This window comes from Stegostoma tigrinum, chromosome 8, assembly GCF_030684315.1.
Source record: "Stegostoma tigrinum isolate sSteTig4 chromosome 8, sSteTig4.hap1, whole genome shotgun sequence".
Classification (NCBI taxonomy): Eukaryota; Metazoa; Chordata; class Chondrichthyes; order Orectolobiformes; family Stegostomatidae; genus Stegostoma; species Stegostoma tigrinum.
The window spans coordinates 34,923,070-34,935,343 of NC_081361.1; the positions used below are offsets into that span (position 1 = coordinate 34,923,070).

General features: G+C 38.2%; 1 protein-coding gene across 1 annotated transcript in view; it reads left to right on the plus strand.

Moving 5' to 3' along the window:
• Positions 1-12,274, plus strand: part of cdc73 (cell division cycle 73, Paf1/RNA polymerase II complex component, homolog (S. cerevisiae)) — a 308,312-nt gene that overhangs the window by 143,948 nt on the left and 152,090 nt on the right. The window contains exon 11 of the mRNA XM_048538849.2: positions 10,822-10,879. Within this exon, the coding sequence (XP_048394806.1) occupies positions 10,822-10,879 (58 nt within the window). The remainder of the gene's footprint in view (positions 1-10,821; positions 10,880-12,274) is intronic.

The following is a 12,274-nucleotide window of genomic DNA, read 5'->3' on the forward strand; positions in this document are numbered from 1 at the left end:
CAATCCGTTCCCATTTCTCCTCATGGGAACATTGATTCTGCATTATTTGTAGATTTTGATTTGCTGCGCCAATGTTGAGCTGGCAGGCGTGTGCTTGAGCCTCCTGGCAGGAATGATTGGAGGGGACTCTTCTAGCTGCTTGATCTGGGCTTCCATGGTATTATCTTTAGTTTGGGCCTTGCATTTTAACATGGCCACTTCTTTGGGCAGCTGGAGAGCCTCCAGCAAGTCCTTGACTTCTTTCCCATTTCTGTTGGGGATATCTGCAGCCGTGAGGAATCCATGCTGTTTCCATAGGTGGCCAAAGTCATGAGCAACTCCAAAAGCATAGCGGGAATCCATGTAAATGTTGGCAGACTGATCCTCTGCTATTCTGCAGGCTTCAGCCAGAACCTGTAATTCTTGCTGTGCCGATGAGCTGGAGGACAGGCTTCCTGATCTTGTGACTCTGTGGGGTGTCCTGACAGCCTATCTGCTTTCCTATATCATTTTCCATGAAAGAGAATCCATTGGTGTAATATGTGAGATTTGAATTTTGAAAGGCCTCATTCATCATTTGGTTATTGTCCTCCAATTCCTGCAGAATTCCAGCGCAATCATGGTCGTCATCTTCCTCTCCTGCAGACACCGGTTATAGTGTGGTCGAATTGACTGGGCTGGCGCGAACTATTTGTAGATTAGAGGCTTCTAGGACTAGCCTCCTGCGTGAAAGCAAATTTTGAAACTAGCCATTCACCAAGAAATCAAAGATATTACAGATTCTGCTACTGTCCATCGAGTCCACCAGGCAGCGTTTACCTAGGATACTGTTTTCGTAGAGAGCGAAGTGTGTACGGCAAGTGGACATTTAATTGTTAATCCCTGATGCAACGCTATACTCGCAGGAAATGGCATTTACACTTCTTCATGGGTAACCTTTGATATAGAAACAGGTCTAAACACTGTTTACAACATGGGGCCAATAAGAACTGAAAGGTGTAAGGAAACCGTAATGGTATAGCAGCTTAGGAAGGGATGTTTAATTTAGTTTATCCTGCAAGTCTAAAATTGCTACAAAAATGCGATTTTATAAATGAATGGATAGAAACATGGTATAGTAAACATAGAGCACTTGGTGAGTGAGTTATTAAAGAGAATCATATTTCACAGCTCTGAGAAAAGAATAAAATTATTCCAAAATACACAAACAAACACAGTTAATAAGTTTACGGGGGAGAATGTTTTTTGACAGGGAGAAAACAGATGATGCAGTTAAACAATCCTTAGAGTCTTGAGGTGTTATGTTTCTTAACCTGAGGCCAGAGTTGTTTTGAGGGTTTATTTTCTATTCTTTAACAGTAGCAGAATCTGTAATATCTTTGATTTCTTGGTGAATGTCTAGTTTCAAAATTTGCTTTCATGCAGGAGGCTAATTTTTAAGATTAGGGAAGCAGACTGGCTGAGACAGTCTTGTAGTTCTTTCCTAGGAATCCATTTGTTTTTGTTTCTTTCTGTCCTGCTGGTTAAACACAGTCTCAACTCCTCCACTTTCCTACCTGCTCACCATAACCCTTCAATTAAGTAAATAATTAAAGATCTGTCTGTCTCCTCCTTAAAGTTACTTTATTTCCCGATATCCAACAATCTCTGGGGATAGTGAATTCCACAGATTCACAACCCTTTGAGAAACGTAATTTCTCCTGATTTCTGTTTTAAATCTGTTATCCCTTATCCTAAAACTGTGACCTGTCATTCTGATTCCTCTGACTTTGCAAGACTGATTAACCGGCAAGTGAACCTTTCAGCTTTCAGTATATAAAATCATCATGCATGTAGGGTAGCACTGTGCCCTCACAGTGACGGAGACCTGATTTTGACTACAGCCTGTCAGTGTGGAGTTTGCGCATCCTCCTTACACATCCAGGTGCTCTGGTTTCCTCCCATGGCCAAAAGATGTATAGGTTAGGTAGATTGGCAATGCTAAATTGCCTGTCGTGTACTGGCTAGGTGGTTTTAAGCAAATATGAATGAACCATCCTCTGAGCTCCTGACAGACGCCTAAACATAATCTGTTTTTACCAGAGAATGTGGACGGAACCAGTAAACTCAATCACTCAATACTGGATCCAGCCTAAGGGGAGGCTGACTTTAACCTCTATAAGCAATGAGCCAGGCAAAGCATGAATGTGTATCAGCAAGAAGAGAGCTGTGGTCCCCATCTTGACCCTGCCATTCTACAATAATGTGTCTGACTTGTTGTGTCTCTGCAGCATTTTCTTAATTTATGAAACCTTTGTTGAAACAAAGCTGTGCAGATACACAAGTGTAAAATGGAAAGAATTGGATACACTAAATTGGATACATTGGGTACTTAATTTGGTTTGTTCCCAAACTTGTGGTTATCCAAGAAGAAAATAATGTCAGGTGAAAAGCAGTTGATATTTACAAATGTTGTTTACAATGACACCAACAAAGAGGTGCCAAAGAGTCTGTCGTAAAATTATGTGAAATAAAACGGAGTTGCAGTTGAGTTATCACAGCAGTGATTGGAAACTTGTGTATGCATGAAAAGATTGGAAAATGATTGCCAGTAGTGAGGCAAAGCGGTGTCAAAAAAGTTGCAGCAGGTTACCAGAAGAAAACAAATATTACTGAAAAATAAATTTTCCAGCATTGACTATAGTAGTAGATGGCTAGATTGAAATAGTGTCAAAACAGAAGATGTTATCAGATGGTTCAAACTCAAAAAGAAATACAATAAACGTTTATTTTCTTAGAAGTCCCTTGGAATTGAGGATGACTTGCTTCTACTCTGTTTCCCATAGGTTCCGATTCGGCTGTTAAGTCCAATGCACAATCTGCAGACTTTGCTACATGCAGGGCAGATGTGCTTAAATGATTGTGTTGATGAGTTCTTTGGACATTGATATGCATAATGATACTGTAAGAATGTTTCTCATCAAAAATGAGAAAATGTGGCAAAAATATATATTTTCAGAAACTAAGTCAAAGGAAAGAAGTAGTAGGCCTCATACAAAAAGATTAAATATGTGATGATAGAAGACCCCCAACTGATTTGCAAGAAACAAAGTTAACTAGAGCAATAAAATGCAGTCAGCAACTGCATCATTATCAATGACTATCTATGTGTATCTTTTTATTTTACCTAATTGTACAGAGCAACCTCTCAATTGAATTTTCCCAGGCCTCAAATGACATGGGCAATGAAAGGTCAATTTGAAAAAATATAGTGAGAATTGAGAAGTAAGATTGGAGATGTTAAGGAAAAAAAATGTTTTCCACCCAAAGTTTTAATGACCAAATCTGAGAATCTTGTCAGTAAACAGGTGGAACCTATTTGTATGCATTACCATCCAATATTATCTAATCTTGGCTCATTTATTAATGGTAGCAGATCCCGACATGGAAGTCTGACTGGGTACCAGGCAGCTACAGTTCACCTGCATCTTCTCCAATCTTCCATCTAGGTCAGCATTCCGCAATGTGTCAAGCCACATGCCCTGCATCTGCTGTCCTTGAAGGTTATCATTTTCAGAGCATCATGGCACATTTAGGACTTCATTAGAATACATTTCAGCACTTCATACTGTACAATGGAAATCGCCAACAACCTTCCATTTTAATGCTGTTGGCATATCACTTTGTGCGCAGGGACAGGCACCATCTCATGCATTGGAACGGGCATGTTTTCTTAGTGTTTGCTCACTTTGTGCTTATTTGGATGTCTGCCTTGCCTTTCAGTGCACACAGATAATCAGGCAACTGTCCTGTTTGGCAGCAGACAGTAAGGAGGACTTTTCAATCGGGGGAGTGGTGGTGGTGGGGTTGAGGGCTGTGTAGGTCCGTCATCTGTCAGCGAAGGTGTTGAAGTGTGCTGAGTGAGTCAGCAGGAAGCGCAAAGGGCAGGAAAGATCAGTTGAATGGAGAGTGTGGCAAGGGTAAGAGTCATTGAGGGAAGATACAAAATTGGCTTGATGCTAGGAGACAGAGAGTGCTCCTGGTGGGTTGTGACCAGTGGTGTTACTCAGGAGTTGGTGCTGGGTCCAGTTTTGTTTGTAATTTATAGTAATGATTTGGATGAGAATTTAGGAGACATGGTTAGTAAGTTTGTGGAACACACAAAAATTGGTAGTATGATCAACAGTGAAGAAGGTTATCTAAGCTTACAGAAAGTTTGTGATCAATTGCGCCAGTGTGCTGAGGAGTGGCATATGAAATTTAATTTGGAAAAGTGAGAGGTATTAGATTTTGGTAAAACAAGCAAGGGCAATGGTAATTAATTAATGATAGGGCCCTGGCTGGTGGTTTTGAACAGAGACCTGGGGGTTCATTTACATAGTTCTTTGAAAGTTGCTTCTCAGTAAACAGGCTGGTTAAGAAAGTGTTTTGAGTACTTGCCTTCATTACTCAGAACATCGAGTGAAGGAGTTAGAATGTCATGCTGCAGTTGTACTGGACATTGGTGAGGCCGCTTTTGGAGTACTGTGTACAGTTCTCATTACCTTGCTGTTGGGAAGATAATATTAAACTGGAGAGGCTTCAGAAAAGATTTACCAGGATGTTGTCAGGTCTGGAGGGTTTGAGTTTTCAGGACAGACTGGGCAGGCTGGGACATTTTTCACTGGAGTGTAGGAGGTTGAGGATTGACCTTATTGAGGTTTATAAAATCATGAGGGGCATAGATGAGGTGAATTGTAAAGATCTTTTCCACAGGCTGAGTGAGCTCAAACATAGAGGGCATAGGTTTAAGGTGAGAGTAGAAAAACTTGAAAGGGACTTGAGGGGCAATGTTTTCAGGCAGAGGATGGTTTGTGTATGGAATGAACTGCTAGAGAAAGTGGCCGATGCAGGTACAATGACAACATTTGGACAAGTACATGAATAGGAATAGCGGGATATGGGCTAAATGCAGGAAGTGAGTCTAGTTTAGTTTGGGAAACTTGGTTGGTATGAACGTGTTGGAGCAAAGGGTCTATTTCCATGCTGTATTGACTGAGTGGTAGATCATGTGCCTTGGTGGGAGCTGGGTCCAATGGTGGAGTTAGTGAAATGGCAGAAAGAAGATGGCACTTATCATTGCAATGGACAGAGCTTACTTGCAACAGTGTTGCATAATCCTGAAGACAGTAGGCACCACAGTGACCCAAATGGATATTTTAGATGAGACTGGCAGAGTATACACCTTGTACACCTATGAGGTGAAGCATGCAAGATCCTAGCTCCAATGAGCATTTCGTCCCTGCAGTGCTGACAATAGAGTGAGAGTGGCAGCATGAAGATGTGAGGGGAATAAGGGAAAACTGCTTGATGAAAATTATTTGGATCCGGGAACCCCCCCTCCCCGAAATTGACACAACTGATTTTCAGAAGATTTAACACTAAATGTCGACATAAATGATGATAAAAGATTGTGCCACCAACTTTAGATGGTATTTAAGGAAGTGTTCGAGCGTAGTTTTTGTTCAGTGATATCTTCAACTTCAACTAACATTTCACAGATGCATAAATCCTTAGCCTTAGCGCTGTGTAATCTTGCTTTGTGCAAATTGGCTGCTGTGTTTGCCAATGCATTAGCATTCGTGGCACATAAAGCACATCAGAATGTTTCTGAGATTTGATAAAGTGGTCATTTTTTTTCTTAGGGATATGTACAGCTAATGCATTCACATATGTTCTTGTCCAAACAAAAAAATGCGAAGTTGCAAGTAGAGCAAGTTTTATGTATGCGCTTGAGCATTTTTAGATTATAATAAATTGAGTGATATCATACCTGACAGTTTGTTGTGAAGCAACACACAACGTTTCTGTATTTACAATTTACGACACAATACTCATTAGTCTTTTGCCCTGACTATCCCCCAGTGATTTAGAACTTGACACTGAATATAAGTTTTTGTGTTAACTATATAGGAAACTATATTACTAATTGACAAGTTTATTATTAGCAGTCATTCTAGAGATTTGAAAGCTGTGTCTGCTTGACTAAAATGCATGCTAATTACCTGAATCCACAAGAAACTTTGTTTTGAAAATTCATATTTTGATTTCAGTGCTTTTTATAGGAGTCCTGCTGTAGCACTATTTCCCTCTACAGATCTTTCTTTTTGGCTCTAGGGAGTTAACGCATTATTATCTTTCAAGGACTTTAATACATGTCCTTGATGCTCACTTAATCGTTGGCGACTTTCTCGTCTTCCCATTTCTGTCATCCTTGTATGAATTTTAAATTAAAGTATAACTTTGAGCAGTGTAAAATAGTACTTGCATATATTCAAGATCTAGCTGTAATGAGCTATCTACCAGCATATATTTTGCTGTTGAAAAGAGAAAGGTGCCCAACTAATAGGGCATCAAGTAATAGCTAGTAAAGCAGAGAACTCCTGTTTAGCCATTCTGGTATTAAGCTATTTAACTTATTGTTGTGTCTCACCTGTAACTTAGCAGATTTGTTCTTTTTTTTCCATTTTGAACTAAGTAATAGAATTGTGGTAACACGCTGCATTTTCAAAAATAATCACCATAGGTTTGATCAATAATTCCTATTAGTAAATAAACATGATATACAACATCAGTAACTGATTTCACCATTGAGAGATGTTTTCATCTAATCGTACTGCTAATTCTGGGGGAAGTAGCTATAATGAAACATGTTTACATTTCTGCATGAGCAACATGACTGATGTTTTCAGGGGACATTAGGAAGAGAATGTTCTTAATGAATGTGTGATTGGCATTAGAAAGAATAAATTCTTGTAGCACATGGGAATCAAATTGAAGTTTGAACTTTGAGGAGATTTTTAGAAGTTCTGTATTTCTACGAGCTATTTGTATCATAAGGGTAGTCATACATTTGCACTCCACCACCGCCACCATTTAGGATTAGGTTTTTTTAAATAATTAAAAACTGCTTGTATAAGGAAAACCTCATATTTTGACTACTGCTGTGTGAAAGCTCATACATTTGTAGGCAAACGTGAAAGATGACTCACTACTGAGTTGTTCAGAGAAATGATTTCTTTGCACTGTATATGTATGCACGTATATGGGTGTGAATATTTGAACAGAGGATTAGCGGAGACCCAAGAATAATCTTTGCTGTAACTGCTATGTAATAGAAGACTAATATATGTCGTATAGAACGTAGAACACTACAGCGCAGTACAGGCCCTTTGGACCTCGATGTTGCGCCAACCTGTGAAACCAAACTGAAGCCCATTTAACCTACACTATTTCATTATTATCCATATGTTTATCCACTGACCATTTAAATGCCCTTAAACTTGGCGAGCCTACTACTGTGTAGGCAGGGGATTCCATGCCCTTACTACCCTGAGTAAAGAACCTACATCTGATATCTGTCCTGTATCTATCACCCTTGAATTTAAAGCTATGTCCCCTCGTGCTAGCCATCTCCATCTGAGGATGCCTCAGTCCACCCTATCTAATCCTCTGATTATCTCATTAAAAAAAGATGCTGACTTCCAATTATCGTTCCTCAACGTTATTGTTTCTAATCCAAGTTAATTTTTCTGTCTTACAGTCGAGGAAGAATTTAAAGATTTGTATACTCTGAACTTCTAAGCTGGCCTATTTGCAACTGTTTAAAGTTTTGTATCTGTGGTGGATAAGCTTTCAGATACAGTGATTTCCAAACTCACTGTACGCATTCTGATTGGATTGACTTACTTAGAGTGTGCTCATATTGGCCAACTGCTAAATGTACTGTAGCATAACCTGGGGATACCCGTTGCATCTGTTGGGCTATAACATACTCTCAAAGATCTTGATTTTCTCTTTTTTTGCTTATCGCTCTTCAAGTTTTCTGTTGGCAAACTGAAACAATAATAAAGACAAAAAATGTAGATTATTGAATTGGCTTTTCTAAACAGATGAATGTAGAGAAATACCGTTCAAACTGAACCTCATCATTAATTATCCAATTATAAAACTCCTCATAAGGTCAAGATACATTAAGAAAATTCATAGCAGGGATGATGTGTATATATTTATAAAAGTTTTCTTGAGTCTCCTGACTTTGCTGGCTAAAGCTGAATAAGTTTCACTGTGAAACTTTACAGTACAGAGTTCATCTGTTCCTTCTATCCTTTGGCTGGCTGACTTCCACATGTGTCTCAACGTCCTTTAGTGAATGAATTGAAGGCTATCTGCCTGATTGTGTTCTCAATCAAAAGGTTGACAGTTAAATTAGCTTCCTGTCAAATGTCTTGCGTCTCTTTCTTCCAGCTATGTATTTTTTTTCTTGAAATCTTGTTATTCTTGAGATGAATGTGGGGTATTTAGTGTGAATGAAGCTGAGATGAGAGAACTAACCATCAATAATTAGTTTGACATATAGACTGTCAGCTGTACATTTCACAAGCTGGTTCTTCTTCCCCATCAATACCCGAGACCTGACGCTTTTTTAAAAATCCTGTCTGAATTCAGTTTGTGTTTAAATGTTTTTTTTGAAATAGCTTTTCTCCCAAATCTTTCCATGAAGACAGAAGAGTATTATATCTTTGTTGCAATGCACAAATTGATATCTTAAATGTTTAGAGAATGCCTACCTTTCATAATGCATCTATGATGTTGTGTTGAATTTTAATTGATAATCAATTTTAAGATTTAGCATTATCATAAGTCCTTATTTAAAAATGTAATTATATTCCTGAAAACCATGAATTTCATAGGTATTAGGAACTGGTAGAAGAGTTGAATGCATACTTTGCAGCAGTTTTCATGGTGGAGGGCAGTAATAACATTCCAATCAAAAGTCTAAAAGTTTGGGAGTAGGGGTAATTAACACAGTAACTATCATCAAAGAAAATGTATCAGAGATAATGGGAACTGCAGATGTTGGAGAATCCAAGATAACAAAGTGTGGGGCTGGGTGAACACAGCAGGCCAAGCAGCACCTGAAGGCCGAAACGTCAGCTTTTGTGCTCCTGAGATGCTGTTTGTCCTGCTGTGTTCAGCCAGCTTCACACTTTGTTACCAAACCAAAAATACTTGGGAAAGTAATGGGGATAAAGGCTAATGAGTCTCCTGGACCCGATGGGCTGCATATTAAGATATTAAAGGAAGTAGCTACAATACTGGATGTATTGGTAGTCATCTTCTGAGAATTCTTAGGTTCAGAAAATGTAGCAGAGAAGTAGAAAGCTGCCAGTGTAACATTCCCATTCAAAATGGGAAGTAGACAAAAGCGTACAGGTTAATGAAATCATATTTAATGTATTTATTTGTGTGAGGATTTGCTACGGTGTTACTGGGACTCCTGTTTCATATTGTTGCCTCCATTCTGTTTCTGTTTATTAATGCTGTTGACATAAATAAGGCCAGTTAGCTGAACATCCTTTAACACCTATTACAAAGGGTGGGAAAGTAGAGCATTTAGAAATACATACTATAATCAGCAGAGTCAGCATGGCTTCATGAGGGGGAAATTCTGTCTGACAAATTTGTTTGAATTCTTTGAGGCGGTAACTTGCAGGACTTGAAGGAAAATCAATTGATGTAATATATTCAGTTTTCCAAGCAGTGTTTATTAAGGTACCACTTATTTGGCTAGCTATAACATAGCTACATACAACATGTATGTGTTGGGATGGCAGTGTGGAGGAGGATATTAACAGATAGAGGTTTGTTTAACTAATAGAGTACAGAGTTGGGTTATGGGAGGCATTTTCTGGATGGCAACTTATAACTAGTGAAGTAAGGATCAGTGCTTCAGCCTCACATCTGCAACATCTATTAATGACTAACAGAGGTTAATGTACTATGACAAAGTTTGCAGATAACACAAAAACAGGTGGGGAAGCAAGTAGTGAAAATGACCAAGGGAGTCTGCAGAAGTAGGCCAGCCAGGCGAGTGGGTGAAAACTTGGCAGATAGAATATAATGTGAAAAAATGTGACATTGTGCACTTTGTCAAGAAGAATAGAGAACTGAATATTAATTAAATGGAGAGAGACCACTGAAAGCTGCAGCTTGCATCCAAATTTAGTGGGTAACAGGGAGAATCAAACGATTGAAGGTCCTGGATACTGCAAACACTGAAGAGTTGACAACATTTGGCTGAATGTGACTGAATACGTGCGCTCCAGAACTTGCCACCTGTTCCGGTAAATCTGTGGCATTGCAATCTACCTGACAATGTGGAAAATTGCCCAGATATGTTCTGTACACAAGCAGGACAAATTCAACCCAACCAAATATTACTATGTCTACTGTCAATGAGCAGTCAAGTGATGGAAGCAGTTGTCGATAGTAGTATCAAACAGCACTTGGGTAAAAATAACCTGCTCTTTGATGCTCAGTTTGGGTTTCACCAGGTCTGTCAGCACCTGACTTCAGTATACCCTTAGAATTCAACCTTTGTTTACAGGTCGGCAGTCTGGAGCATGACAAGTGCATGGACCATCAAAGCAGTTTAATTTTTCTGTGTACCTCTCTTGCAATGGACAGGTCAATTTGTATCAAATTATCTATTATTTGCCTTAATTAAGCTTGCATTTTTGATTTAATCAACATTTTCCTGCAGATTTGAAATCAGTAAGAAAGATTGCTTTTCCATTATGTTATTCTTCGCTGTGGTTGAAAGCTTAAGGCACAAAAGCATTGGACTGAAATGCTCAATTATGCTCAACTGTTTTCCAATTCCCATTCGAAACTCAATGACAACTGCATGAGTGTTAATTATATTGTTCTTTTCTATGATATTTTTCACAAATTTTCACACATTTTAAAATTACTTTCAGGCTTCAACCAGTGGACATTTTCAGAAAGGTTTGAATAAGTTCAAAATGTTATATCTTTCAGGAAGGTGCCTCTGCTCGAAAGGCTCAAACTCCAGCTGTTCAACCTGTCCCACGACCAGGTAAAGCATATTTAATACGTTTGTTTGGATGAGCGTGTGCTCACGTGTTACTGTGACTCCTGTTTCATGTCACTGCCTCCATTCTGTTTCTGTTCATTAACGCTATTGACATGATTAATAAATAAAAAACTTTTGTTATTATGAGAAAGAGAAGAATAATATACCTGGACATAATACATTAGCTGCAATGAGATAAAATCACTGAATATACTGACGTAATAGCACAGCATTCTAGTTCTGAAATTCGAATTCAACAACTTATTAACAGCAATGCTGTGCTGTTATATCCTCACCTGCACTGTGATCTTTGCTTCCTGTTCAACACTCAGTCAAATTAACTAAGCATAGACAAAGTATAAATACATTAAGAATGCAATTATTTGTATTCACAAAATAGTCTTTGCTCTGCGTTTGTGCATCTTGATGATGTAATCTCAATATATTATTGTTCCAGTTAGTGTTTCATTTTGGAGATCATCCTTTGGATTGTTGAGTACTTCCTCCAAAAGAAAGCCTGTAAAGAGGAATGCAGAAATAGAAATTGGTAACATTGCAGAGTTTGTGTTCACAACATTGCAATTCTTTTGAATTGATCGCCTTCCCTGATCTGTTTTGTAAAAATTCCATTGCCTGCTTAAAAAGTACAGTTAATGCTGGATCTTTCACAGTTTGCACGTTCAATCTTGTTTTAACTTCTGTTAGTTATTTTCAAAATAATTTGCGCTTTGTAGATATTGATACTTATAACCCATCCTATCCATTATGATCTATTATGGCCTATTTCAGTGCTACCATATTTAGTTTTCATGTACATGCGTGCAACGCTACCTTCTGTGTATCTCGCCTTGAATCTACATGGTTTCTTATTTTTGGTCAGGTCTCAGTTTGATTATTTGAGGTGTGAATTTAAGATATTAGAAGGAAGGCATTTGGTACTTATCTGGTGTGCTCCAAATATTAAGAAAATTATAGATCTGGTGGGGACTACAGAATCGATTTAAGAACAAAACCACTGTGTTTTTGTGACTTTCATTTTAATAATGGAAGTATTGGGCAATATGTGAAATGCTGCTGTAAATAAAGACATAAAGCTATATCATTTTTCATAAAATAGATGCATTGCCTTGAAGTATGCAAAGGTCACGGTTGGTTTGATTTTCCTTTCATTCTCTGCTGAATAATGAAATTAATAAAGCTAATAGTTCATGTTTATATTAATTATTATGATGTGCTGAACACTAATCTTAAGGTAGTTCAGTAACATTTTAACAGCAGTTCACCATGCTGTTTTGATTGCATTTTGTTCAGGTTCCTGCAGGCTAATGTTCTCTTGGTGAATTTTTAATTTTAAATCCATCAAATCACAAGTAATAGTTTTTTTTAAAAAGTCTTATT